Raw genomic sequence first — 25,053 nt, 5'->3', positions numbered from 1 at the left:
CAGACTCAGGTGGATTTCTGGAGCTTGGATTGGATAATTCTGTTTTAAAAGCATGGCCATCTCAAGAGAGAGAGAATGAAAAGACAGCGTTTAGGGATGAGGCTGGAAGTATAAGTCAAGCAGTCAAATGGAGATACATAACTAAAAATGCTGAGCAATTAAATGCAAACTAGACATAAGGGAACTAAAAGAGACTAGGGATTCAAGCACAGAGCTATTGAGTGTGGATAAGGCAGTAGAAGATGAAATCTGGTTGAAACACCCTGAAATACTGTGGCAGAGTCAGAAGGACTTTTTCTAGATCACGTTTGGCCTCATTTCTAAATTGGGATTTGTTATAAAGTCCTGGGCCAATGTAAATAAGTATGACTATAGACTCAATTTGACTATAGACTATTTACAGAATTCAAGTCAAATTTGTCATCCAACCTCTATGTAAAGAACTCTAGTGGCAAACACTTATTATTTTCCAAAAATGTCCATTTTGGTTTTGGAAAACTCTGAATATTGGACAGTTTTTCCTTTTATTATACCCAAATGGGTCCCTGATAACTTCCACCCACTTGTTCTAGCTTTTTCTGCTGTACATAACAACAATAGGAATGGAATATAAATTGGATTATTTTTAGAAATTCAACTGGACCAAACATTCAAGTAGCAAGATTATCTGGACATCTTAATTTAAGGTCTTAATCACCAGGAAAAACAGAAATAAGCTATTTTACTAAAACTACAGAGAGGCTAATATTCATGTAATTGTTCTCTACTAGCAAACGTTTCACAGCATTTTAAACATTCTCTAATAAAATTAAGTCCTTTTTATAAGATATTTTAAAAGCATTATAATAAGATTATTATCTTTATTGTCAACACATTTAGTGAGGACATCTTGAGACAAGTACTTAGCTTGATTCTTTGCAAGAGAAATGTCCTTGCTGTCAATGACCTTCAAATGTATAGTCATGGCAGGAACTATGGCAGGAAAGGTCTGAAGACTATTTTCTACTTGAAGTCCATAACATATTTTGGAGCAAGATGTAAAATATAAGGGGAACATTATACTTTCTTAAGATAATTGGAATGTATTTATCAAGCTCAAAGGAGTCAATCAGTGTAAATTTGTTGCTATTTTATTAAAATCAGAGAAAGGGGATAATAAAAGGAACAAGTCATTCCACAATCAAGAGGAAAAGAATCACACATGTCCCCATATTTTACAAGAGCGCTTTCATTCAGATACATCTAGCAGTTACTTATTACCAAAGGGCATCCTTTCCTTGGAAATAGGAGCTTGAGGAAAACTCTTCAGGGAATGATCAAAATCCAGCAAAGCAAGCACAGGTGGCTTCTGCCTGAGTAGGAGGAGGGAAACATTTTGTACTGATAACAGTTCTGATAAGGGTCTCTGTAGACACATGCCAAGGATTTCCACTGGGACATCCCCTGGGGACTTTAACATCATTTAAGTTATAGCGAGGTCAGGTTTTTTGCCCTAATTCTATTGCCTAAGCCTTTCATAAATGGCTCTGATACAACAAATTGTGGTAATCTTCTTTTTCCATGAGCAGGGGCTGCTTTTCTTCAGGAAGCTGGTTTCTCTTTCGACGACATAACAGGCTAGTAAGTCCTCCCAGTACAGCAGTAAGGACCGACCCAACCACAGCTGCCCCAATGAGCCATGGCCAGATTTGACGTGCTTGTTCTAAGTAGGGCTTAATGTAATCTTGAAAAATGTCCGGTTCTGAAACAGAAAGACATCCCAATGTTTTTACTATCATCACCATCACCATCATCCTTGCTCCATACTTTGGAGTCAGAGACTAAGTTTGAATCCCAGCTCTGCTACTTACTAGCTATAAGAGCTTGAGAAAGTTACACCTAATACCCCAAGGCTTCAGTGTTTTCAACAGAAAATAGGAAAACAATGCCACCTTGTTTGGATGTTTCAAACTTCATAGATAGTATCTGATCTGTAAATTGTATAGTGCCTGCTCCCTGCCAGCTACTCTAACTCTTCTAGCTATTTGTTGTTATTTGACTCTATATTTCTAAGTAATAGGCAAATACTACTATCTCTTAATTTCTCAAGTTTATCTCTGGGGTTTGTCATGCATAAGCAATGATTTTAGCTCTCTCACAACTTCCATTTTCTCCATCTTTTCAGTATAATGATATCACGATTTGGGGCCAAATCCACATCTAGGACTTTCATTATTTTTAGTATTTAAATTTGATTCACAATTGAACCTAATAGTATTCTATGGTTACATTATGATTACATTTTCTTTCTCACATCATTTTCCTCTTAGAGTTAATGATTTATCATATATATATATATATACACACATATATATATGTATATATATATTTACTTGATATTAAAGGACACATCACTATTTACAAGACACTCTAAAATATCCATTTTGTGACACAAAGGAAAGAAGAGAGTGTATCTTGGGCTTACCTTGCAAGAAAATATGACTATGTGACTCAAGTCTTAAGCAAAAGTAACACATGTAACTTTGGGGTGGTTCCCTTAAAAAGAAAAAGTATGCCTTCTCCTTTTCCTTTTTCTCCTTTCAACTAATGCAAATAGCGTGTTAATGAGCCAGGACAGGTCATGTGATCAAGGGTACACCCTAGGTCTTATAGAACTACAAGAAAGCAGCAGCTCTGGTCCCTGAAATTATGGAGCATGTATTTGACTATATACCAAAACTGCTATTTGAGCAATAAATTAACTTATCTAGGCCATGGATATTTGAGCCTATATCTGCTCCCCAACCTTACCTTCCCACTGTTGCTGATGTGGGAACTGTAACAGCTTTTTTTATAACCTATTTTGTTGGCTACAATTGACTAGCTCCAAGTGAACCACTGACTCAAGATGGGCCAATCAAAATTGGCCATTATCCAGAATTCACTGTGCAGAATTGAGTCCAGTGACTAGGAGCTGGTAACAGTCTCAGTGCTAGAGAAGGGGGGAGGTGGAGGAGAATGAGAAAGGGAAAGAGAGAGAGAGAAGATGAACCTTTAGACTGCTTCGTTTCCTGGTTCCTACTGTTGCTCAGTCTCAGCTACATTTTTGTCTTTTTTACATTTCTAGTGTTCATTCTTTCCTTGGGTTTTGTAAACCAATAAATTATCTTTTTAGGTAATCTTGTTTCTATGGAGTTTCTGACATTTGCACTTCAAAAAGCCCTAATTATTTTTAAAGGTTAATTAGATTCCTGCAATAATAAAAGATGGAGTAAGTACCTTAGGATACTCTGAAGTTACAGTTATATGAAAGCTATGTTATCATAAAAAATTACATCAACCAAATAAAAAGAAAATGAGTATTATTTTATAAAATATCTAGGAAAGAATGGGTAGCAACGTGTTGTGAAATATAAAATGAGAGTCTCAATGTTCACCATAAACTCAAGAACTCAGAACAATTAAAGCAAGAGACTTTGTTAAAAATTAATTTTATATTATATTTCAATCTTCATTCAAAGGAGAAAAAACTGGCATTTCCCAGACTTAAGTGTGACTACAGAGCTCAGACGCTGTCTGTTTCCCCTGTTACTTTCTGCATTTCTGTCCTTCGCACTGCCTTTTGCCAGCTGTCACTAAGATACTTCTAACATTCTTAGGCTCCATTAAGCATAATTTGAAAAATATAGCCAGTTAATGTTTCTCTTCATCATGAAGGGGCAATAAGCTGCAAAGAATTAACATTATAAAATAAATAATAATAAAAAAATTATAACTTTGGATTAATACTAATTTAAATCTAAGAAATAAAAGCTAACAAAACTAAAATAAATTTTAAAATGTGAAAAGTGTTTTCATCAGACATAAAAGTTAGTTTTAATACATTTAAAAATCATATTGAAAATGAGACTACAAATGCTTAGCTTGCATTGCTATTAATAGCTTCAATATATAGTGTATTTTAACTGTAACAAAATGGAGATACACAGAGGTTACATAATAATTATGATTTTCTTTATTGCTTGCTGCTCAGCTCAAATGCTTTCAAAATTTTAAAATATTATTTCTTTACCTGTCCTTCTGCTTTCCAGCTTATGTTATTGTTTCTCTACTTTGGTTCATTTCAAGTGGTCTTAAATTTTACTGTCACCAGTGGACTATCTTCTTTGAAACAACCTGTATTTCTTACTAGCTTCAACCTAAACTTTTGACTTTTTTTTGTTTCATGCTCTGTCATTTCCAAAGCATATTCACATGCCCATTTATCTATACAAGAAATGCATAAGGTAGTTAGGAATCATTATTCTAATTTAATGAATTCCTAATCTGCAATTTAGAAAATTTGCCTGTAATATTTAGACTCTTCAATGCATCTGTAACCCTTGGTATGATGCCTTTCACATAAAAAGTAATTTATAACTGTCATTTATTATTCTTATTCCATACTGTTCACGGGGTTCTCAAGGTAAGGATACTGAAGTGGTTTGCCATTCCCTTCTCCAGTGGACCACATTCTGTCAGACCTCTCCACCATGACCCAGCTGTCTTGGGTGGCCCCACACAGAATGGCTTCGTTTCACTGAGTTAGACAAGGCCGTGGTCCATGTGATCAGACTGGCTAGTTTTCTGTGATTGTGGTGATGAAAAGGCAAAAAGATAGGACACTGAAAGATGAGTTTCCCAGGTTGGTAGGTGCACAATATGCCCCAGGAGATCAGTGGAGAAATAACTCCAGAAAGAATGAAGGGATGGAGCCAAAGCAAAAACAACACCCAGTTGTGGATATGACTGGTGATAGAAGCAAGGTCTGCTGCTGTAAGGAGCAATATTGCATAGTAACCTGGAATGTTAGGTCCATGAATCAAGGCAAATGGGAAGTGGTCAAACAGGAGATAGTAAGAGTGAAGACTGACATTCTAGGAATCCGCGGACTGGAATGGGTGAATTTAATTCAGATGACCATTATACCTACTGCTGTGGGCGGGAATCCCTTAGAAGTAATGGAGTAGCCATCATAGTCAACAAAAGAGTCCGAAATGCGGTACTTGGATGCAGTCTCCAAAACGACAGAATGATCTCTGTTCGTTTCCAAGGCAAACCATTCAATATCATGGTAATCCAAGTCTATGCCCTGACCAGTAATGCTGAAGAAGCTGAAGCTAAACGGTTCTATGAAGACCTACAAGACCTTTTAGAACTAACACCCAAAAAAGATGTCCTTTTCATTATAGCTGGCTGGAAAGCAAAAGTAGGAAGTCAAGAAACACCTAGAGTGACAAGCAAGTTTGGCCTTGGAGTACAGAATGAATCAGGGCAAAGGCTAATAGAGTTCTGCCAAGAGAACACACTGGTCATAGCAAATACCGTCTTCCAACAACACAGAGAAGACTCTACACATGGACATCACCAGATGGCCAACACCAGAATCAGACTGATTATGTTCTTTGCAGCCAAAGATGGAGAAGCTCTATACAGTCAGCAAAAACAAGACTGGGAGCTGACTGTGGCTCAGATCAAGAACTCTTTATTACCAAATTCAGACTTAAATTGAAGAAAGTAGGGGAAACCACTAGACCATTGAGGTATGACCTAAATCAAATCCCTTATGATTATACATTGGAAGTGAGAAATAGATTTAAGGGACTAGATCTGATAGACAAAGTGCCTGATGAACTATGGATGGAGTTTCATGACATTATGCAGGAGACAGGGATCAAGATCATCCCCAAGAAAAAAAAACTTCAAAAAAGCAAAATGGCTGTCTGAGGAGGCCTTAAAAATAGCTGTGAAAAGAAGGGAACTGAAAAGCAAAGGATAAAAGGAAAGATATACCCATCTGGATGCGGAGTTACAGAGAATAGCAAGGAGAGATTAAAAAACGTTCCTCAGCGATCGATGCAAAGAAATAGAGGAAAACAATAGGATGGGAAAGACTAGAGATCTCTTCAAGAAAATTAGAGATACCAAGGGAATATTTCATGCAAAGATGGGCTCAATAAAGGACAGAAATGGTATAGACCTAAGAGAGGCAGAATATATTAATAAGAGGTGGCAAGAATACACAGAAGAGCTCTACAAAAAAGATCTTAATGACACATAAAATCACGATGGTGTCATCACTCACCTAGAGCCAGACATCCTGGAATGTGAAGTCAAGCGGGCCTTAGGAAGCATCACTAAGAACAAAGCGAGTGGAGAAGATGGAATTCTAGTTGAGCTATTTCAAACCCTAAAAGATGATGCTGTGAAAGTGCTGTACTCAATACGCCAGAAAATCTGGAAAACTCAGCAGTGGACACAGGACTGGAAAAGGTCAGTTTTCATTCCAATCCCAAAGAAAGGCAACGCCAAAGAATGCTCAAACTACTGCACAATTGCACTTATCTCACACACTAGTAAAGTAATGCTCAAAATTCTCCAAGCCATGCTTCAGCAATACGTGAACCATGAACTTCCAGATGTTCAAACTGGTTTTAGAAAAGGCAGAGGAACCAGAGATCAAATTGCCAACATCCACTGGATCATCAAAAAAGCAACAAAGTTTGAGAAAAACATCTATTTCTGCTTTATTGATTATGCCAAAGCCTTTGACTGTGTGGATCAAAATAAACTGGAAAATTCTGAAAGAGATGGGATTAGCAGACCACCTGACCTGCCTCTTGAGAAACCAGTATGCAGGTCAAGAAGCAACAGTTAGAACTGGATATGGAAAAACAGACTAGTTCCAAATAGGAAAAAGGAGTACATCAAGGCTGTGTATTGTCACCCTGCTTATTTAACTTATATGCAGAGTACATCATGAGAAACGCTGGGCTGGGAGAAGCACAAGCTGGGATCAATATTGCCAGGAGAAATATCAGTAACCTCAGATATGCAGAGGACACCACCTTTATGGCAGAAAGTTTAGAAGAACTAAAGCGCTTCTTGATAAAAGTGAAAGAGGAGAGTGAAAATATTGGCTTAAAGCTCAATATTCAGAAAACTAAGATCATGGCATCCGGTCCCATCATTTCATGGCAAATAGATGGGGAAACAGTGGAAACAGTGTCAAACTTTATTTTGGGGGGGCTCCAAAATCACAGTAGATGGAGATTGCAGCCATGAAATTAAAAGACACTTACTCCTTGGAAGAAAAGTTATGACCAATATAGACAGCATTTTAAAAAACAGAGACATTACTTTGTCAAAAAAGATCCATCTAGTTAGGGCTCTGGTTTTTCCAGTAGTCATGTATGGATGTGAGAGTTGGACTGTGAAGAAAGCTGAGCACCAAGAAACTGATGCTGTTGAACTGTGGTGTGGAGGAGACTCTTGAGAGTCCATTGGACTGCAAGGAGATCCAACCAGTCCATCCTAAAGGAGATCAGTCCTGGGTGCTCTTGGAAGGACTGATGCTGAAGCTGAAACTCCAATACTTTGGCCACCTCATGCAAAGAGTTGACTCATTGGAAAAGACCCTGATGCTGGGAGGGATTGCGGGCAGGAGGAGAAGGGGACAACAGAGGATGAGATGGTTGGATGGCATCACCGGCTCAATGAACACAAGTTTGGGTAGACTCCCAGAGTTGGTGATGGACAGGGAGGCCTGGTGTGCTGTGGTTCATGGGATCACTAAGAGTTGGATATGACTGAGTGACTGAACTGAAATAAACTGAATTTTTATTCCAAAATAGTTCTGGCAATAGTTCAAATGAATCAGTTTGCAATAAGATTTTATCTCTTTCAAACTTGGTTTGGTCACTGATTTTGTTCAATTTTCTCTTCTGGATTCCCAGATTCTTTCCTTCTATGCTCCTTTGTGACACCTGGCACAATTACCTGTGTGTATAGTTATTTATATGTGTGTCTTATTTTCCAAACTCGATCACAAACTCTTGACAGCAAGCAATGTATCTTTATTTATCTTTCATTCTTCTATTCATTTATTTATTCATTCATGCAGCAACAGTTACTGAGACACAATACATGCCAGGTGGTGGTTTACACATGTGAAAGGATCAGAGCTCCTGCCTGAAGGAAACCATAACTGGAAGAGGAGACTGACAAGCAAAAAAATTGGTTTAAGAACAATGCTGTTCTAATGAAAGTATGTAAAAGATACAATGGGATGATAGGGAAAAGGCCTCTTCTATCTGTCTTTTGAGTCAGAGAAGGCATCTCAGGAGACTATCCCACTGAGTAGAAAAATGAATTAGAACTTGAATGTAGGATGCTGATGGCAAGCCATCCCTGGCAGAAGGAACAGGATTTACCTTTACATACACGTGGCCAAGCTGAGACAGTTCAGTTCAAGCGCTCAGTCGTGTCCGACTCCTTGTGACCCCATGAATCGCAGCACGCCAGGCCTCCCTGTCCATCACCAACTCCGGGAGATTACTCAAACTCATATCCATCAAGTCGGTGATGCCATCCAATCATCTCATCCTCTGTCGACCCCTTCTCCTCCTGCCTTCAATCTTTCCCAGCATCAGGGTCTTTTCCAATGAGTCAACTCCTCGCATGAGGTGGCCAAAGTATTGGAGTTTCAGCTTCAGCATCAGTCCTTCAAGAGCACCCAGGACTGATCTCCTTTAGGATGGACTGGTTGGATCTCCTTGCAGTCCAAGGGATTCTCAAGAGTCTTCTCCAACACCATAACACAAAAGCATCAGTTTTTTGGCTCTCAGCTTTCTTCACAGTCCAACTCTCACATCCATACATGACCATTGGAAAAACCATAGCCTTGACTAGACAGACCTTTGTTAGCAAACTAATGTCTCTGCTTTTTAATATGCTATCTAGGTAGGTCATAACTTTCCTTCCAAGGCGTAAGCGTCTTTTAATTTCATGGCTGCAATCACCATCTGCAGTGATCTTGGAGCCCCAAAAAATAAAGTTTGACACTGTTTCCTCTGTTTCCCCATCTATTTGCCATGAAGTGATGGGACCAGATGCCATGATCTTAGTTTTCTGAATGTTGAGCTTTAAGCCAACTTCTTCACTCTCCTCTTTCACTGTCATCAAGAGGCTTTTTAGTTCCTCTTCACTTTCTGCCATAAGGGTGGTATCATCTGCATATCTGAGGTTATGGATATTTCTCCTGGCAATCTTGATCCCAGCTTGTGCTTCTTCCAGCCCAGCGTTTCTCATGATATACTATGCATAGAAGTTAAATAAGCAGCGTGACAATACACAGCCTTGACGTACTCCTTTTTCCTATTTGGAACCAGTCTGTTTTTCCATGTCCAGTTCTAACTTGCTTCCTGACAGAGGCAGGTCAGGTGGTCTGGTATTATCATCTCTTTCAGAATTTTCCACAGTTTATTGTGATCCACACAGTCAAAGGCTTTGGCATAGTCAATAAAGCAGAAATAGATGTTTTTCTGAAACTCTGTTGGTTTTTTGATGATCCAGTGTATGTTGGCAATTTGATCTCTGGTTCCTATGTCTTTTCTAAAACGAGCTTGAACATCTGGAACTTCTTCAAATCCCATGTGCAGAATGAAATATTCCAATTACTGTGCATGCCTCCTCCCCTCCTTTTTTAAAATTAATTTATTCATTTTAATTGGAGGCTAATTACCTTACAATATTGTGGTGGTTTTTGTCATACTTTGACATGAATCAGCCATAGGTGTACATGTGTCCCCCAACCCAAAACTCCCCTCCCACCTCATTCCCTATCCCATCCCTCTGGGTTGTCCCAGTGCACCGACTGTGAGTGCTCTGTTTCACGCATCGAGCCTGGACTGGTCATCTGTTTCACATATGGCAATATACATGTTTCAATGCTATTCTCTCAAATCATCCAACTCTGGCCTTCTCCCACAGAGTCCAAAAGTCTGTTCTTTATATCTGTCTCTCTACTGCTGTCTCACGTATAGGGTTGTCAGTGCTGTCTTTCTAAAGTCTAAATATATAAATGCATATATACGCATTGATATACTGTATTGATGTTTGTCTTTCTCACTTGTTTCACTCTGTATAATAAGCTCCAGTTTCATCCACCTCATTAGAACTGAATCAAATGTGTTCTTTTTAATAGCTGAGTAATATTCCATTGTGTATATGTACCACAACTTTCTTATCCATTCATCTGCCGATGGACATTAGCTTGCTTCCATGTCCTGGCTATTGTAAACAGTGCAAGGAAACAATCCCATTCACCATTGTGATGAAAAGAATAAAATCATTAGGAATAAATCTCCCTAAAAAAACAAAAGACCTATATATAGAAAACTATAAAACACTGATGAAAGAAATCAAAGATGACACAGATGGATGGAGAAATACACCATGTTCATGAATCAAAGAATCAATATAGTGAAAATGAGTATACTGCCCAAAACAATCTATAGAGTCAATGCAATCCCTATCAAGCTACCAATGGTATTTTTCAGAGAACTAGAACAAATAATTTCACAATCTGTATGGAAATACAAAAAACCTCAAATAGCCAAAGCATCTTGAGAAAGAAGAACGGAACTGGAGGAATAAATCTGCCTGACTTCAGACTATACCACAAAGCCACAGTCATCAAGTCAGTATGGTACTGGCACAAAGACAGAAATATAGATCAATGGAAGAAAATAGAAAGCCCAGAGATAAATCCACGCACCTATGGACACCTTATCTTTGACAAAGGAAGCAAAAATATACAATGGAGAAAAGACAATCTCTTTAACAAGTGGTGCTGGGAAAACTGGACAACCACCTGTAAAAGAATGAAACTAGAACACTTTCTAACACCACACACAAATATAAACTCAAAATGGATTAAAGATCTAAATGAAAGACCAGAAACTATAAAACTCCTAGACCAGAAACTATAAAACTCCTAGAAAACATAGGCAAAACACTCTCTGACAAAAATCACAGCAGGATTCTCTATGACCCACCTCTCAGAGTAATGGAAATAAAAGCCAAAATAAACAACTGGAACCTAATTAAACTTAAAAACTTTTGCACAATGAAGGAAACTATAAGCAAGGTGAAAATACAGTCTTCAGAATGGGGGAAAATAATAGGAAATGAAGCAACTGACAAAGAGTCAATCTCTAAAATATACAAGCAGCTCATGCAGCTCAATACCAGAAAAATAAAAAACCCAATCAAAAAGCGGGCCAAAGAACTAAACAGATATTTCTCCAAAGAAGACATACAGATGGCTAACAAACATGTGAAAAGACGCTCAACATCATTCATTATCAGAGAAATGCAAATCAAAACCAAAGTGAGGTACCATCTCACACCGGTCAGAATGGCTGCTATCAAAATAAGCATTTCCCCTGAAATCAGGAACAAGACAAGGGTGCCCACTCTCACCACTACTGTTCAACATAGTGTTGGAAGTTTTGGCCACAGCAATCAGAGCAGAAAAAGAAGTAAAAGGAATCCAGATAGGAAAAGAAGAAGTGAAACTCTCACTGTTTGCAGATGACATGATTCTCTATATAGAAAACCCTAAAGACTCTACCAGAAAATTACTAGAGCTAATCAACGAATATAGTAAAGTTGCAGGATATAAAATTAACACACAGAAATCCCTTGCATTCCTATATACTAACAATGAAAAAACAGAAAGAGAAATTAAGGAAACAATACCATTCACCATTGCAACAAAAAGAATAAAATACTTAGGAGTATATCTACCTAAAGAAACAAAAGACCTATACATAGAAAACTATAAAACACTGATGAAAGAAATTAAAGAGGACACAAACAGATGGAGAAACATACCGTGTTCATGAATTGGAAGAATCAATATTGTCAAAATGGCTATTCTACCCAAAGCAATCTATAGATTCAACGCAATCCCTATCAAGCTACCAACGGTATTTTTCACAGAACTAGACCAAAGAATTTCACAATTTGTATGGAAATATAAAAAACCTTGAATAGCCAAAGTAATCTTGAAAAAGAAGAATGGAACTGGAGGAATCAACCTGCCTGACTTCAGACTCTACTACAAAGCCACAGTCATCAAGACAGTGTGGTACTGGCACAAAGACAGAAATATAGACCAATGGAACAGAATAGAAAGCCCAGAGATAAATCCACGAACCTATGGACACCTTATCTTTGACAAAGGAGGCAAGGATATACAATGGAAAAAAGACAACCTCTTTAACAAGTGGTGCTGGGAAAACTGGTCAACCACTTGCAAAAGAATGAAACTAGAACACTTTCTAACACCATACACAAAAATAAACTCAAAATGGATTAAAGATCTAAATGTAAGACCAGAAACTATAAAACTCCTAGAGGAGAACATAGGCAAAACACTCTCCGACATAAATCACAGCAAGATCCTCTATGACCCACCTCCCAGAATATTGGAAATAAAAGCAAAACTAAACAAATGGGATCTAATGAAACTCAAAAGCTTTTGCACTGCAAAAGAAACTATAAGTAAGGTGAAAAGACAGCCGTCAGATTGGGAGAAAATAATAGCAAATGAAGAAACAGACAAAGGATTAATCTCAAAAATATACAAGCAACTCCTGCAGCTCAATTCCAGAAAAATAAATGACCCAATCAAAAAATGGGCCAGAGAACTAAACAGACATTTCTCCAAAGAAGACATACAGATGGCTAACAAACACATGAAAAGGTGCTCAACATCACTCATTATTAGAGAAATGCAAATCAAAACCACAATGAGGTACCATTACACACCAGTCAGGATGGCTGCTATCCAAAAGTCTACAAGCAATAAATGCTGGAGAGGCTGTGGAGAAAAGGGAACCCTCTTACACTGTTGGTGGGAATGCAAACTAGTACAGCCACTATGGAAAACAGTGTGGAGATTCCTTAAAAAACTGGAAATAGAACTGCCATATGACCCAGCAATACCACTTCTGGGCATACACACTGAGGAAACCAGATCTGAAAGAGACACATGCACCCCAATGTTCATCGCAGCACTGTTTATAATAGCCAGGACATGGAAGCAACCTAGATGCCCATCAGCAGATGAATGGATAAGGAAGCTGTGGTACATATACACCATGGAATTTTACTCAGCCGTCAAAAAGAATTCATTTGAACCAGTCCTAATGAGATGGATGAAACTGGAGCCCCTTATACAGAGTGAAGTAAGCCAGAAAGATAAAGAACATTACAGCATACTAACACATATATATGGAATTTAGAAAGATGGTAACGATAACCCTATATGCAAAACAGAAAAAGAGACACAGAAATACAGAACAGACTTTTGAACTCTGTGGGAGAAGGTGAGGGTGGGATGTTTCAAAAGAACAGCATGTATACTATCTATGGTGAAACAGATCACCAGCCCAGGTGGGATGCATGAGACAAGTGCTTGGGCCTGGTGCACTGGGAAGACCCAGAGGAATCGGGTGGAGAGGGAGATGGGAGGGGGGATCGGGATGGGGAATAAGTGTAAATCTATGGCTGATTCATATCAATGTATGACAAAACCCACTGAAATGTTGTGAAGTAATTAGCCTCCAACTAATAAAAAAATTAAAAAAAAAAAAAAAAGTCTACGAACAGTAACTCCTGGAGAGGGTGTGGAGAAAAGGGTGTGCCATAAAACCTACTAATCCCACTGCTGGGCATACACACTGAGGAAACCAGAATTGAAAGTGACATGTGTACCCTCTCTCATTTTTAAAATCAAATGTCAAGTCTTTTGGAATATATTAGACGAAGGAAGCTCTTAGCAAAGTAGCACTGTATAGAAAGCAGGAGTATATTTGCCAACAGGATTCAACCCATTTTGGTTTCATCTTTTAATCAGTTGTGCATGACAAAATGACCTGCTACTCGATTTTTAAAAACATCGCTAAATTCAATTATAAGAGAAAATATTTGACTAAAGCAAGAAGTCATCAGCTGCCTTTTATGGAAAACACTTGAGTAATTATAAATATGGCTGCCTAAATGATGAATAATTAACTGCCTGAACTAAATTATATTGAAAAATTTAAAGACAATTTTAGTAAGGCTAAAGTTTAGCAATGTATAGAGATAAAAGTTTAAACTCCTTGAATGTACTATAGGAACAACAGAATAATTCATAAAATGGAAAATAGGCAACTGTTGCTTATTTTAAAGCAAAACTTCTCTAAAACTTGTGCAAATTCACAGCCATATGAAAATACTCTACATTTAAATACTCTAAATACATTAAATACTCTAAAAACATTTAAAATCAATTTTATTTTTAAAATCTAACTATAAACAAATAATAAATACCATTAATCCCTTAATGTGATACTCCTTTCCCTTTTCTTCTTCAATAGTTTTTGTTGCCTTTTCAGTAAAAAGTAGCCTTTTGAACATAAGGGAAAGAACAATGAGGTGGAGCCTGATGGGGGTACAGTCCACAGGGTTGCAAAGAGTTGAACATAACTGAGCATGCACACATGCATGCACACAATGAGGTGGGACATGAAAGTCACTACCACATTGTGATCGTAAAGGATTGTAAAGACTGGCAGTTTATATGCTGATGTATCTCACATTAGTATCTGCAGGCCACAATCTCTTCTGAGGTTCAAGGCCATCTAACTACTTCAGAGACATCTTTACTATGATGTAAAGATCATTCACCCCATTTCACTATGTAACAGACACCACCTTTAGAGTCTCTCCATGTCTGGCCCTGCTCCCATTGTTACTGCCTTAATGAATTCAATCACCATTTATCATAGGCCAGAAAGCTTAAAGTCGTCTTCAATATCTCCTTCTTTCTCATCTATTATATAAATCATTTTCCAAGTTACATAAACTTTGCTTTCAAAATAACTTCAAATTCTTTTGTCCTTTCTACCTTGCCTCCTATCACCATGGCTGCAATTCAAATTTCCTTCAGCTCTCCCCTGGATACTTGTAACAGCATTTTCATCAGCCTCCCTGAATGTGCTTTGCAACTGCCATAAAACTTCCTACAAGCTGCAGCAAACATAATCTTATGAAAACTCAAATTCGACCCTGATTTGTTTAAAATTCATTAATGACTTTGTTATCTTAGCAATATGGCCCAAGACTCCCTTTTCAGCTAATGAATTCCTCCTGTCATGGATATTCTCTGAAATGTCACTTCATTGACTCCTAGAGATAGGCACATCTCTAAATAAAAGAGTCATTAGGTAAATAGTGGTTTAAGGTTGTTCTCTTTCATTAGGAGGAGACTATGTTGTTTGCCACTGTATCTGTAGTGTCTAAAAGAATGCCTTGTACGAGGTAATTACTAAACATATGCATGTAAAAGGAATAAATAAACCAATAAAATCACCTAAAAAATACCTAGTGCAATAAAAGGCTTGAAATACATTAAAAATATCTAAAAATGACCTGAGTATTAAGAGGTGTGATTTTTTTTCTAGCAAGCTTTATTTATATGTATTGTACTATACATAAGAAAGTGTTAGGCCCTCAGTCATGTCCATCTCTGTGACCCCATGAACTTCAGCCCACCAGGCTCTTGTGTCCATGGGATTTCCCAGGCAAGAATACTGCAGTGGGTTAAGTATACTTTATTTGTATATAATTACATGTAAGCCATACTTACACACATTTATTCTTCATGATAAATATCACTTGTGTTCAATTTAATTCTTTGATTTTACCCCATACCAGATATTCTTTAGTACTTAGACTAGAGAAGCTTGCAAGATATCAATTCTGATTTTGCAGGGCTTACAGCCAAGGTAGAAAGAAAGAAAGTGAAGTTGCTCAATTGTGTCTGACTCTTTGCGAGTCTATGCACTGTGGCTCAACAGGCTCTTCTGTCCATGGGATTTTCCAGGCAAAAATACTGCAGTGGGTTAAGTATACTTTATTTGTATGTAATTACATGTACATACATGTACATGTGGGCTGCCATTTCCTTCTATAACAGTCAAGGTAGAGTGGGAGACAAATCATATGTAGAAAAATTAGCATGCAATTCTAACAAAGGAGTGATTAAACATGACTATGTGTATATATGTACATGAATATTTATATATAATTATTTCATATCTGAGAGTTTGACAAATAGATGAAGGGGATCAGAATTTAGCTAGAGAGAATAGTGTGATCAAAAGCATGATGCCATGAAAGAGTCTGTTATGTTCTGGAAATGGAAATCATAAAATCCTGATGGTGAATCTTTGAAAAACTGTTATCAACATGTTCCTTTCTTTATGCACTATGGGTGTTTCCAGAAGGAAGGGAAAACATGTCACTGGAGGCAACCTTTTTTTTCAACTCACAGGAATTCACTCCCCTTATCACTCCTCCACCCTCCACCCTTATGACACCTTCACCCTGTTCACAGTGATCTCAAGGATTTCAAAGAAGTGATCTCCTCCACCAGCGATTTTAGTACTCCTTCCATTGGCTATGATCTTCAGGTAAAACAGAACAGGTCAACCAAACCCATACCTGTCCAACTAATGGCTCCCCAAAGGGCAAGAGAATATTGATAAAATACAGATTCTCCTGTTGACCTTAAAATGTGGTTATGCTATGCCGCATACTAGCTAGATGGCCTGGGACAAGTTAGTCATATCTTTTAAGCTTCTATTTTCTCATCTATGATCTGGAAAAAGAAGTAATAGTATCTTCATAAGGGTATTAATGAAGGTTAAAGCAAATAATGCATACTGCACTTCTAGAAGAGTTCATGACACCTAAAAAGATTCATAATGTGTTGGCTATTATGAAGTGATTCAGTTTATCTCATCTGTGTAATTTTCCATTGTGCATACATCTCAAATTGGAGAATTTAGCATTCCAGAAATACATAGTACACTTTATACCTCTATTTTGTTCTTCTTTTAGTTTTGAATATTCCCTACTCTTTTCCATCCGCTATCTGCCTGCTCACCCTTCAAGGTCTCATCTTGTTTCTCTAGTTAGAACTATTGTGAAGTCATTGCCTTTTCCTCTGTGCTCCCCTAGTATTCTGTTTATGACTCCTTTACTGCACTTAACACAGCCTGATGTTTCATAGTTTCTTGCACAATGGTCTGACTTGTACACTGAATTTAGAGCTCCTTGAGGCTAGAGGTATGTCATTAATGTATGTGTCACTAAGGTCTAACAAGAGGTAGGAAGTTGATAAATGTCATTTATTGAGAGGAGGAGCTAAGATGGTGGAGGAATAGGATGGGGAGACCACTTTCTCCCCCACAAATTCATCAAAAGAACATTTGAACGCTGAGCAAACTCCACAAAACAACTTCTGATCGCTAGCAGAGGACATCAGGCACCCAGAAAAGCAGCCCATTGTCTTCAAAAGGTGGTAGGACAAAATATAAAAGATAAAAAGAGAGACAAAAGAGTTAGGGATGGAGATCCATCCCGGGAAGGGAGTCTTAATAGAGGAAGTTTCCAAACACCAGGAAACCCTCTCACTGGCAGGTCTGAGGGAAGTTTTTGAATCTCAGAGGGTAACCTAAAGGGGAGGAAAAGTAAATAAAACCCACAGATTACATGCCTAAGAGCAACTCCCAGCAGAAAAGTACCCCAGATGCTCGCATCCGCCACCAGCAAGTGGGGGCTGAACAGAGAGGAGCGGGCGGCATTGCTTAGGGTAAGGACCGGGCCTGAATGCCCTGAGGGCAGTCGGAGGGAGCTAATGTGAGATAGCAACTTAAACTGTGGGATAGCAAGAGAGAGAGAATTAATCTGCGAAAAGCCCTAACCTAAGGCACAGCCGGCCCATTCACAGAACAGAGGACTGAGCAATTCCAGAGACGAGATAGCCGGCTGCGGACGAGCCCATCACCCGCTGGAGGCAGTGGGGAGGCGGGCACCAGCCAGAGCCTGAAAGCGGCAAACTCGGCCCCAGAGACAGCATCCCCTACCAAACTGCAAACAGGCTTCCAGTCTCTAACCACAGACTTCCTGAGATTCTGGATGATTGACATCCGCTGGGAGGGTCGCAGCCAGAGATCAGCTCCCCAGAAGAGAAACAAGGCACACCGGACCGGCGCGCCTAGAAACTGAGGCTGGGACAGGGAGGGGAGAAGTCCTGCTCGTCAAGCTCCTGGTTGCCTGAGCTGCTAGGACCCTGAACAGCACAAAACGCAGGCCCAACCGAGTCTGCGCCTTTGTGGAGTACCCGAGAACCTGAACCTGAGCGGCTTGGGCCTGGGAAGTGCACATAACTCAGGGCCCGCTCCCTGTAGAGCAGCCTGGAGCCTGAGCAGTGTAGACGGGGAAAGCACATGCGTGAGCGGGGACAAACCCAGTGTGGCCGGAACACTGTGAGTGCTCCCCACACACACCAGTGACATTTGTCTGCAGCGCCCCTCCCTCCCTGCCGCACGACTGAACAAGCGAACCTAAACAAGAGACCACCTCCGCCGGCCTGTGTCAGGGCGGAAATTAGACACTGAAGAGACCAGCAAACAGAAGCCAAATAGACAAAGGGAACCGCTTCAGAAGTGACCGGTGCAACAGATTAAAATCCCATAGTTAACACTGACTACACTGGAAGGGGCCTATAGATATCGAGAAGTGTAAGCTGGAACAAGGAGTTATCTGAAACTGAACCAAACCCACACTGCCCGCAACAGCTCCAGAGAAATTCCTAGATATATTTTTACTACTATTATTTTTTTTAATTAAAAAATTTTTTCCTTTTTTTTTAAGTCCTCTATTACTCCTTAATTTTCATTTTTATAACCCACAAAACCTTGCAAAAAAAAAGACCTTATTTTTAAAGCAAACTTCATATATATTTCTTTCATTTTTTTGTGATTTTGGTTTTTTTAATATTGTATTTTTAAGAGTTTAACCTCTACTCCAGATTTTTAATTTTTGTTTTTCAGTATTTGATATCAATTTTGGACATTTAAGAATCCAATCTTCAGTACCCATTTTTACTCAGGAATGTGATTACTGGTTTGATCACTCTCTCCCCCTTTTGACTCTCCTTTTTCTCCCCCAGATCACCCCTATTTCCTCCCTTCCCCTTCTCTTCTCAATCCAATTCTGTGAATCTCTGTGGGTGTTCTGGGCTGTGGAGAACATTAGGGAACAGAGTACTGCCTAAATCTCTCTCTCTACTCTTGAGTCCCCCTTTTTCTCCTCCTGCTCACCTCTATCTCCTTCCTCCCTCTGCTCTTCTTCATGTAATTCTGTGAACCTCTCTGGGTGTCCCTCACTGTGGAGAATCCTTTCCCCATTAACCTAGAAGTTTTATTATCAGTGCTGTATGGAGGGAGAAGTCTTGAGGCTACTGAAAGAATAAGACTGAATTCCAGAGGCAAGAGGCTTAAGCCCAATACCTGAGAACACCAGAGAACTCCTGAGTACAGGGAACATTAATTAATAAGAGATCACCCAAAAGCCTCCATACCTACACTGAAACCAACCACCAGCCAAGAGCCAATAAGTTCCAGAGCAAAACATACCACGCAAATTCTCCAGCAATGAAGGACCATAGCCCTGAGCATAAATATACAGGCTGCCCAAAGTCACACCAAACCCATAGACCCCATCTCAAAACTCACTACTGGACACTCCATTGCACTCCAGAAAGAAGAAATTCAGCTCCACCCACCAGAACACCGACACAAGTTTCTCTATCCAGCAAACCTCGACAAGCCAAACATCCAGCCCCACCCACTGGGAGAAACCTCCACAATAGAAAGGAACCACAGACTACCAGAATACAGAAAGGCCACCCCAAACCCAGCAATCTAAATAAGATGAAAAGGCAGAGAAATACCCACCAGGTAAAGGAACATGAAAAGTGCCCACCAAGCCAAACAAAAGAAGAGGCGATAGGGAATCTATCTAAAAAACAATTTAGAATAATGATAATAAAAATGATCCAAAATCTTGAAAACAAAATGGAGCTACAGATAAATAACCTAGAGACAAGGATTGAGAAGATGCAAGAAATGTTTAACAAGGACCTAGAAGAAATAAAAAAGAGTCAATTAAAAATGAATAATGCAATAAATGAGATCAAAAACACTCTGGAGGGAACCAACAGTAGAATAATGGAGGCAGAAGATAGGATAAGTGAGGTACAAGAAAAATGGTGGAAATAAATGAAACAGAGAGGAAAAAAGAAAAATGAATCAAAAGAAATGAGGACAATCTCAAGGAACTCTGGGACAATGTGAAACGCCCCAACATTTTAATCATAGGAGTCCCAGAAAAAGAAGACAAAAAGAAAGGCCATGAGAAAATACTTGAGGAGATAATAGCTGAAAACTTCCCCAAAATGGGGAAGGAAATAGTCACACAAGTTCAAGAAACCCAGAGAGTCCCAAAGAGGATAAACCCAAGGTGAAACACCCCAAGACACATATAAATCAAATTAACAAAGACCAAATACAAAGAACAAATATTAAAAGCAGCAAGGGAGAAACAACAAATAACACACAAGGGGATTCCCATAAGGATAACAGCTGATCTTTCAATAGAAACTCTTCAGGCCACAAGGGAATGGCAGGACATACTTAAAGTAATGACCCAGATTACTGTACCCAGCAAGGATCTCATTCAGATATGAAGGAGAATTCAAAAGCTTTACAGAGAAGCAAAAGCTGAGAGAATTCAGCACCACCAAACCAGCTCTTCAACAAATGCTAAAGGATCTTCTCTAGGCAAGAAACACAGAAAGGTTGTATAAACGCAAACCCAAAACAACAAAGTAAATGAAATGGGACCATACTTATCAATAATTACCTTAAATGTAAATAGATTGAATGCCCCAACCAAAAGACAAAGTCTGGCTGAATGGATACAAAAGCAAGAACCCTATATATGCTGTCTACAAGAGACCCACCTCAAAACAAGGGACACATACAGACTGAAAGTGAAGGACTGGAAAAAAAATATTTCACGCAAATGGAGACCAAAAGAAAGCAGTAATCGCAATACTCATATCAGATAAAATAGACTTTAAAACAAAGGCTGTGAAAAGAGACAAAGAAGGACTCTACATAATGATCAAAGGATCAATCCAAGAAAAGATATAACAATTATAAATATATATGTACTCAACATAGGAGCACTGCAATATGTAAGGTAAATGCTAACAAGTATGAAAGGGGAAATTAACAATAACACAATAATAGGGAGACTTTAATACCCCACTCACATCTATGGATAGATCACTAGACAGAAAATGAAAAAGGAATCACAAACTTTAAATGACACAATGGATCAACTAGACCTAATTGATATCTATAGGACATTTCATCCCAAAAGAATCATTTTCACCTTTTTCTCAAGTGCACACGGAACCTTCTCCAGAATAGATCACATCCTGGGCCATAAATCTAGCCTTGGCAAATTCAAAAAGATTGAAATCATCCCAGTCATCTTTTCTGACCATAATGCAGTAAGATTAGATCTCAATTATAGGGGAAAAAAGCTATTAAAAATTCAAGATATGGAGGTTAAATAACAGGTTTATGAATAACCAACAAATAATAGAAGAAATCAAAAAAGAAATCAAATATGCATGGAAACAAATGAAAATGAAAACACAGCAACCCAATACCTATGGGACATTGTAAAAGCAGTGTTAAGGGGAAGGTTCACAGCAACACAGGCTTACCTAAACCTCTTTAACAAGTGGTGCTGGGAAAACTGGTCAACCACTTGTAAAAGAATGAAACTAGAACACTTTCTAACACCATACACAAAAATAAACTCAAAATGGATTAAAGATCTAAGTGTAAGACCAGAAACTATAAAACTCCTAGAGGAGAACATAGGCAAAACACTCTCCGACATAAATCACAGCAGGATCCTCTATGACCCACCTCTCAGAATATTGGAAATAAAAGCAAAAATAAACAAATGGGACCTAATGAAACTTAAAAGCTTTTGCACAACAAAGGAAACTATAAGCAAGGTGAAAAGACAGCCCTCAGATTGGGAGAAAATAATAGCAATCGAAGCAACAGCAAAGGATTAATCTCAAAAATATACAAGCAACTCCTGCAGCTCAATTCCAGAAAAATAAATGACCCAATCAAAAAATGGGCCAAAATCTAAACAGACATTTCACCAAAGAAGATGTAGAGATGGCTAACAAACACATGAAAAGATGCTCAGCATCACTTATTATCAGAGAAATGCAAATCAAAACCACAATGAGGTACCATTACACGCCAGTCAGGGTGGATGCTATCCAAAAGTCTACAAGCAATAAATGCTGAAGAGGGTGTGGAGAAAAGGGAACCCTCTTACACTGTTGGTGGGAATGCAAACTAGTACAGCCACTATGGAGAACAGTGTGGAGATTTCTTAAAAAACTGGAAATAGAACTGCCATATGACCCAGCAATACCACTTCTGGGCATACACACCGAGGAAACCTGATCTGAAAGAGACACGTGCAATCCAGTGTTCATCGCAGCACTGTTTATAATAGCCAGGACATGGAAGCAACCTAGATGCCCATCAGCAGACGAATGGATAAGGAAGCTGTGGTACATATACACCATGGAATATCACTCAGCCATTAAAAAGAATTCATTTGAATCAGTTCTAATGAGATGGATGAATCTGGAGCCCGATATACAGAGTGAAGTAAGCCAGAAAGATAAAGACCAATACAGCATACTAATGCATATATATGGAATTTAGAAAGATGATAACGATAACCCTATATGCAAAACAGAAAAAGAGACACAGGTGTACAGAACAGACTTTTGGACTCTGTGGGAGAAGGCGAGGGTGGGATGTTTCGAGAGAACAGCATCGAAACATGTATATTATCAAGTGTGAAACAGATCCCCAGCCCAGGCTGGATGCATGAGACAAGTGCTCAGGCCTGGTGCACTGGGAAGACGCAGAGGAATCGGGTGGAGATGGAGGTGGGAGGGGGGTTCAAGATGGGGAATACATGTAAATCCATGGCTGATTCATGTCAATGTATGACAAAAACCACTACAATATTGTAAGGTAATTAAGCTCCAACTAATAAAAATACTTGAAAAAAAATTTTTAATTTAAAAAAAAGAAACAAGAAAAAAAGTCAAATAAATAACCTAACTCTACACCCAAAGCAACTAGAGAAGGAAGAAATGAAGGACCCCAGGGTTTGTAGAAGGAAAGAAATCTTAAAAATTAGGGCAGAAATAAACACAAAAGAAACAAAAGAGACCATAGCAAAAATCAACAAAGCTAAAAACTGGTTTTTTGAAAAGATAAATAAAATTGACAAACTGTTAGCCAAACTCATCAAGAAACAAGGGGAGAAGAACCAAATCAACAAAATTAGAAATGAAAATGGAGACAGCACAACAGACAACACTGAAATACAAAGGATCATAAGAGACTACTACCAGCAGTTCTATGCCAATAAAATGGACAACTTGGAAGAAATAGACAAATTCTTAGAAAAGTATAACTTTCCAAAACTGAACCAGGAAGAAATGGAAGATCTTAAGAGACCCATCACAAGCAAGGAAATCAAAACTGTAATCAGAATTCTTCCAGGAAACAAAAGCCTAGGATCAGATGGCTTCACGGCTGAATTCTACCAAAAATTTAGAGAAGAGCTAACATCTATCTTACTCAAACTCTTCCAGAAAATTGCAGAAGAAGATAATCTTCCAAACTCATTCTGAGGCCACCATCACCCTAATACCAAAACCAGACAAAGATGCCACAAAAAAAGAAAACTACAGGCTTATGTCACTGATGAACACAGATGCAAAAATCATTAACAAAATTATAGCAAACAGAATCCAACAACATATTAAAAAGATCATACATTATGACCAAGCGGCTTTATGCCAGGAATGCAGGGATTCTTCCATGTCCACAAATCAATCAGTGTAATACACCACATTAACAAATTGAAAGATAAAAACCATATGATTATCTCAATAGATGCAGAAAAAGCCTTTGACAAAATTCAACATCCATTTATGATAACAACTCTCCAGAAAGCAGGAATAGAAGGAAGATACCTCAACATAATAAAAGCTATATATGATAAACCCACAGCAAACATTATCCTCAATGGTGAAAAATTGAAAGCATTCCCCCTAAAGTCAAGAACAAGACAAGGGTGCCCACTCTCACCACTACTATTCAACATAGTTTTGGAAGCTTTGGCCACAGCAATCAGAGAAGAAAAAGGAATAAAAGGAATCCAGATAGAAAAGAAGAAGTAAAACTCTCATTGCTTGCAGATGAAATGATCCTTTACATAGAAAACCCTAAAGGCTCTACCAGAAAATTACTAGAGCTAATCAATATATAAATATAGTATTGTTGCAGGTATATAAAATTAACATACAGAAGTCCCTTGCATTCCTATACACTAACAATGAGAAAACAGAGAAATTAAGGAAACAATACCATTCACCATTGCAACAAAAAGAATAAAATACTTAGGAGTATATCTACCCAAAGAAACAGAAGACCTATATATAGAAAACTATCTGATGAAAGAAATCAAAGAGGACACAAATAGATGGAAAAATAGACTGTGTTCATGGATTGGAAGAATCAATATTGTCAAAATGGCTATACTACCCAAAGCAATCTATAGAATCAATGCAATCCTTATCAAGCTACCAATGGTATTTTTCACAGAACTAGAACAAATAATTTCACAATTTGTATGGAAATACAAAAAACCTCAAATAGCCAAAGCAATCTTGAGAAAGAAGAATGGAACTGGAGGAATCAACCTGCCTGACTTCAGGCTATACTACAAAGCCACAGTCATCAAGACAGTGTGGTACTGGCACAAAGACAGAAATACAGATCAGTGGAACAAAACAGAAAGCCCAGAGATAAATCCACGAACCTATGGACACCTTATCTTCGACAAAGGAGGCAAGACTATACAATGGAAAAGAGACAACCTCTTTAACAAGTGGTGCTGGGAAAACTGGTCAACCACTTGTAAAAGAATGAAACTAGAACACTTTTTAACACCATACACAAAAATAAACTCAAAATGGATTAAAGATCTAAGTGTAAGACCAGAAACTATAAAACTCCTAGAGGAGAATATAGGCAAAACACTCTCCGACATAAACCACAGCAGGATCCTCTATGACCCACCTCCCAGAATATTGGAAATAAAAGCAAAACTAAACAAATGGGACCTGATTAAACTTAAAAGCTTTTGCACAAC

General features: G+C 38.4%; 1 protein-coding gene across 1 annotated transcript in view; it reads right to left on the bottom strand.

Annotated features, from left to right (window-relative positions):
• Positions 1–1,114: 1,114 nt before the first annotated feature.
• TYR (tyrosinase) overlaps positions 1,115–25,053 on the bottom strand; it is a 115,153-nt gene continuing 91,214 nt past the window's right edge. Inside the window, exon 5 of the mRNA XM_043876515.1 lies at positions 1,115–1,741. Within this exon, the coding sequence (XP_043732450.1) occupies positions 1,515–1,741 (227 nt within the window). The 3' untranslated portion in view covers positions 1,115–1,514. The remainder of the gene's footprint in view (positions 1,742–25,053) is intronic.

The sequence above is a fragment of the Cervus elaphus genome, chromosome 2 (assembly GCF_910594005.1).
Source record: "Cervus elaphus chromosome 2, mCerEla1.1, whole genome shotgun sequence".
Lineage (NCBI taxonomy): Eukaryota > Metazoa > Chordata > Mammalia > Artiodactyla > Cervidae > Cervus > Cervus elaphus.
The sequence above is the reverse complement of the archived record's forward strand: the minus strand, read 5'-3'. Positions and strand labels throughout refer to the sequence as shown.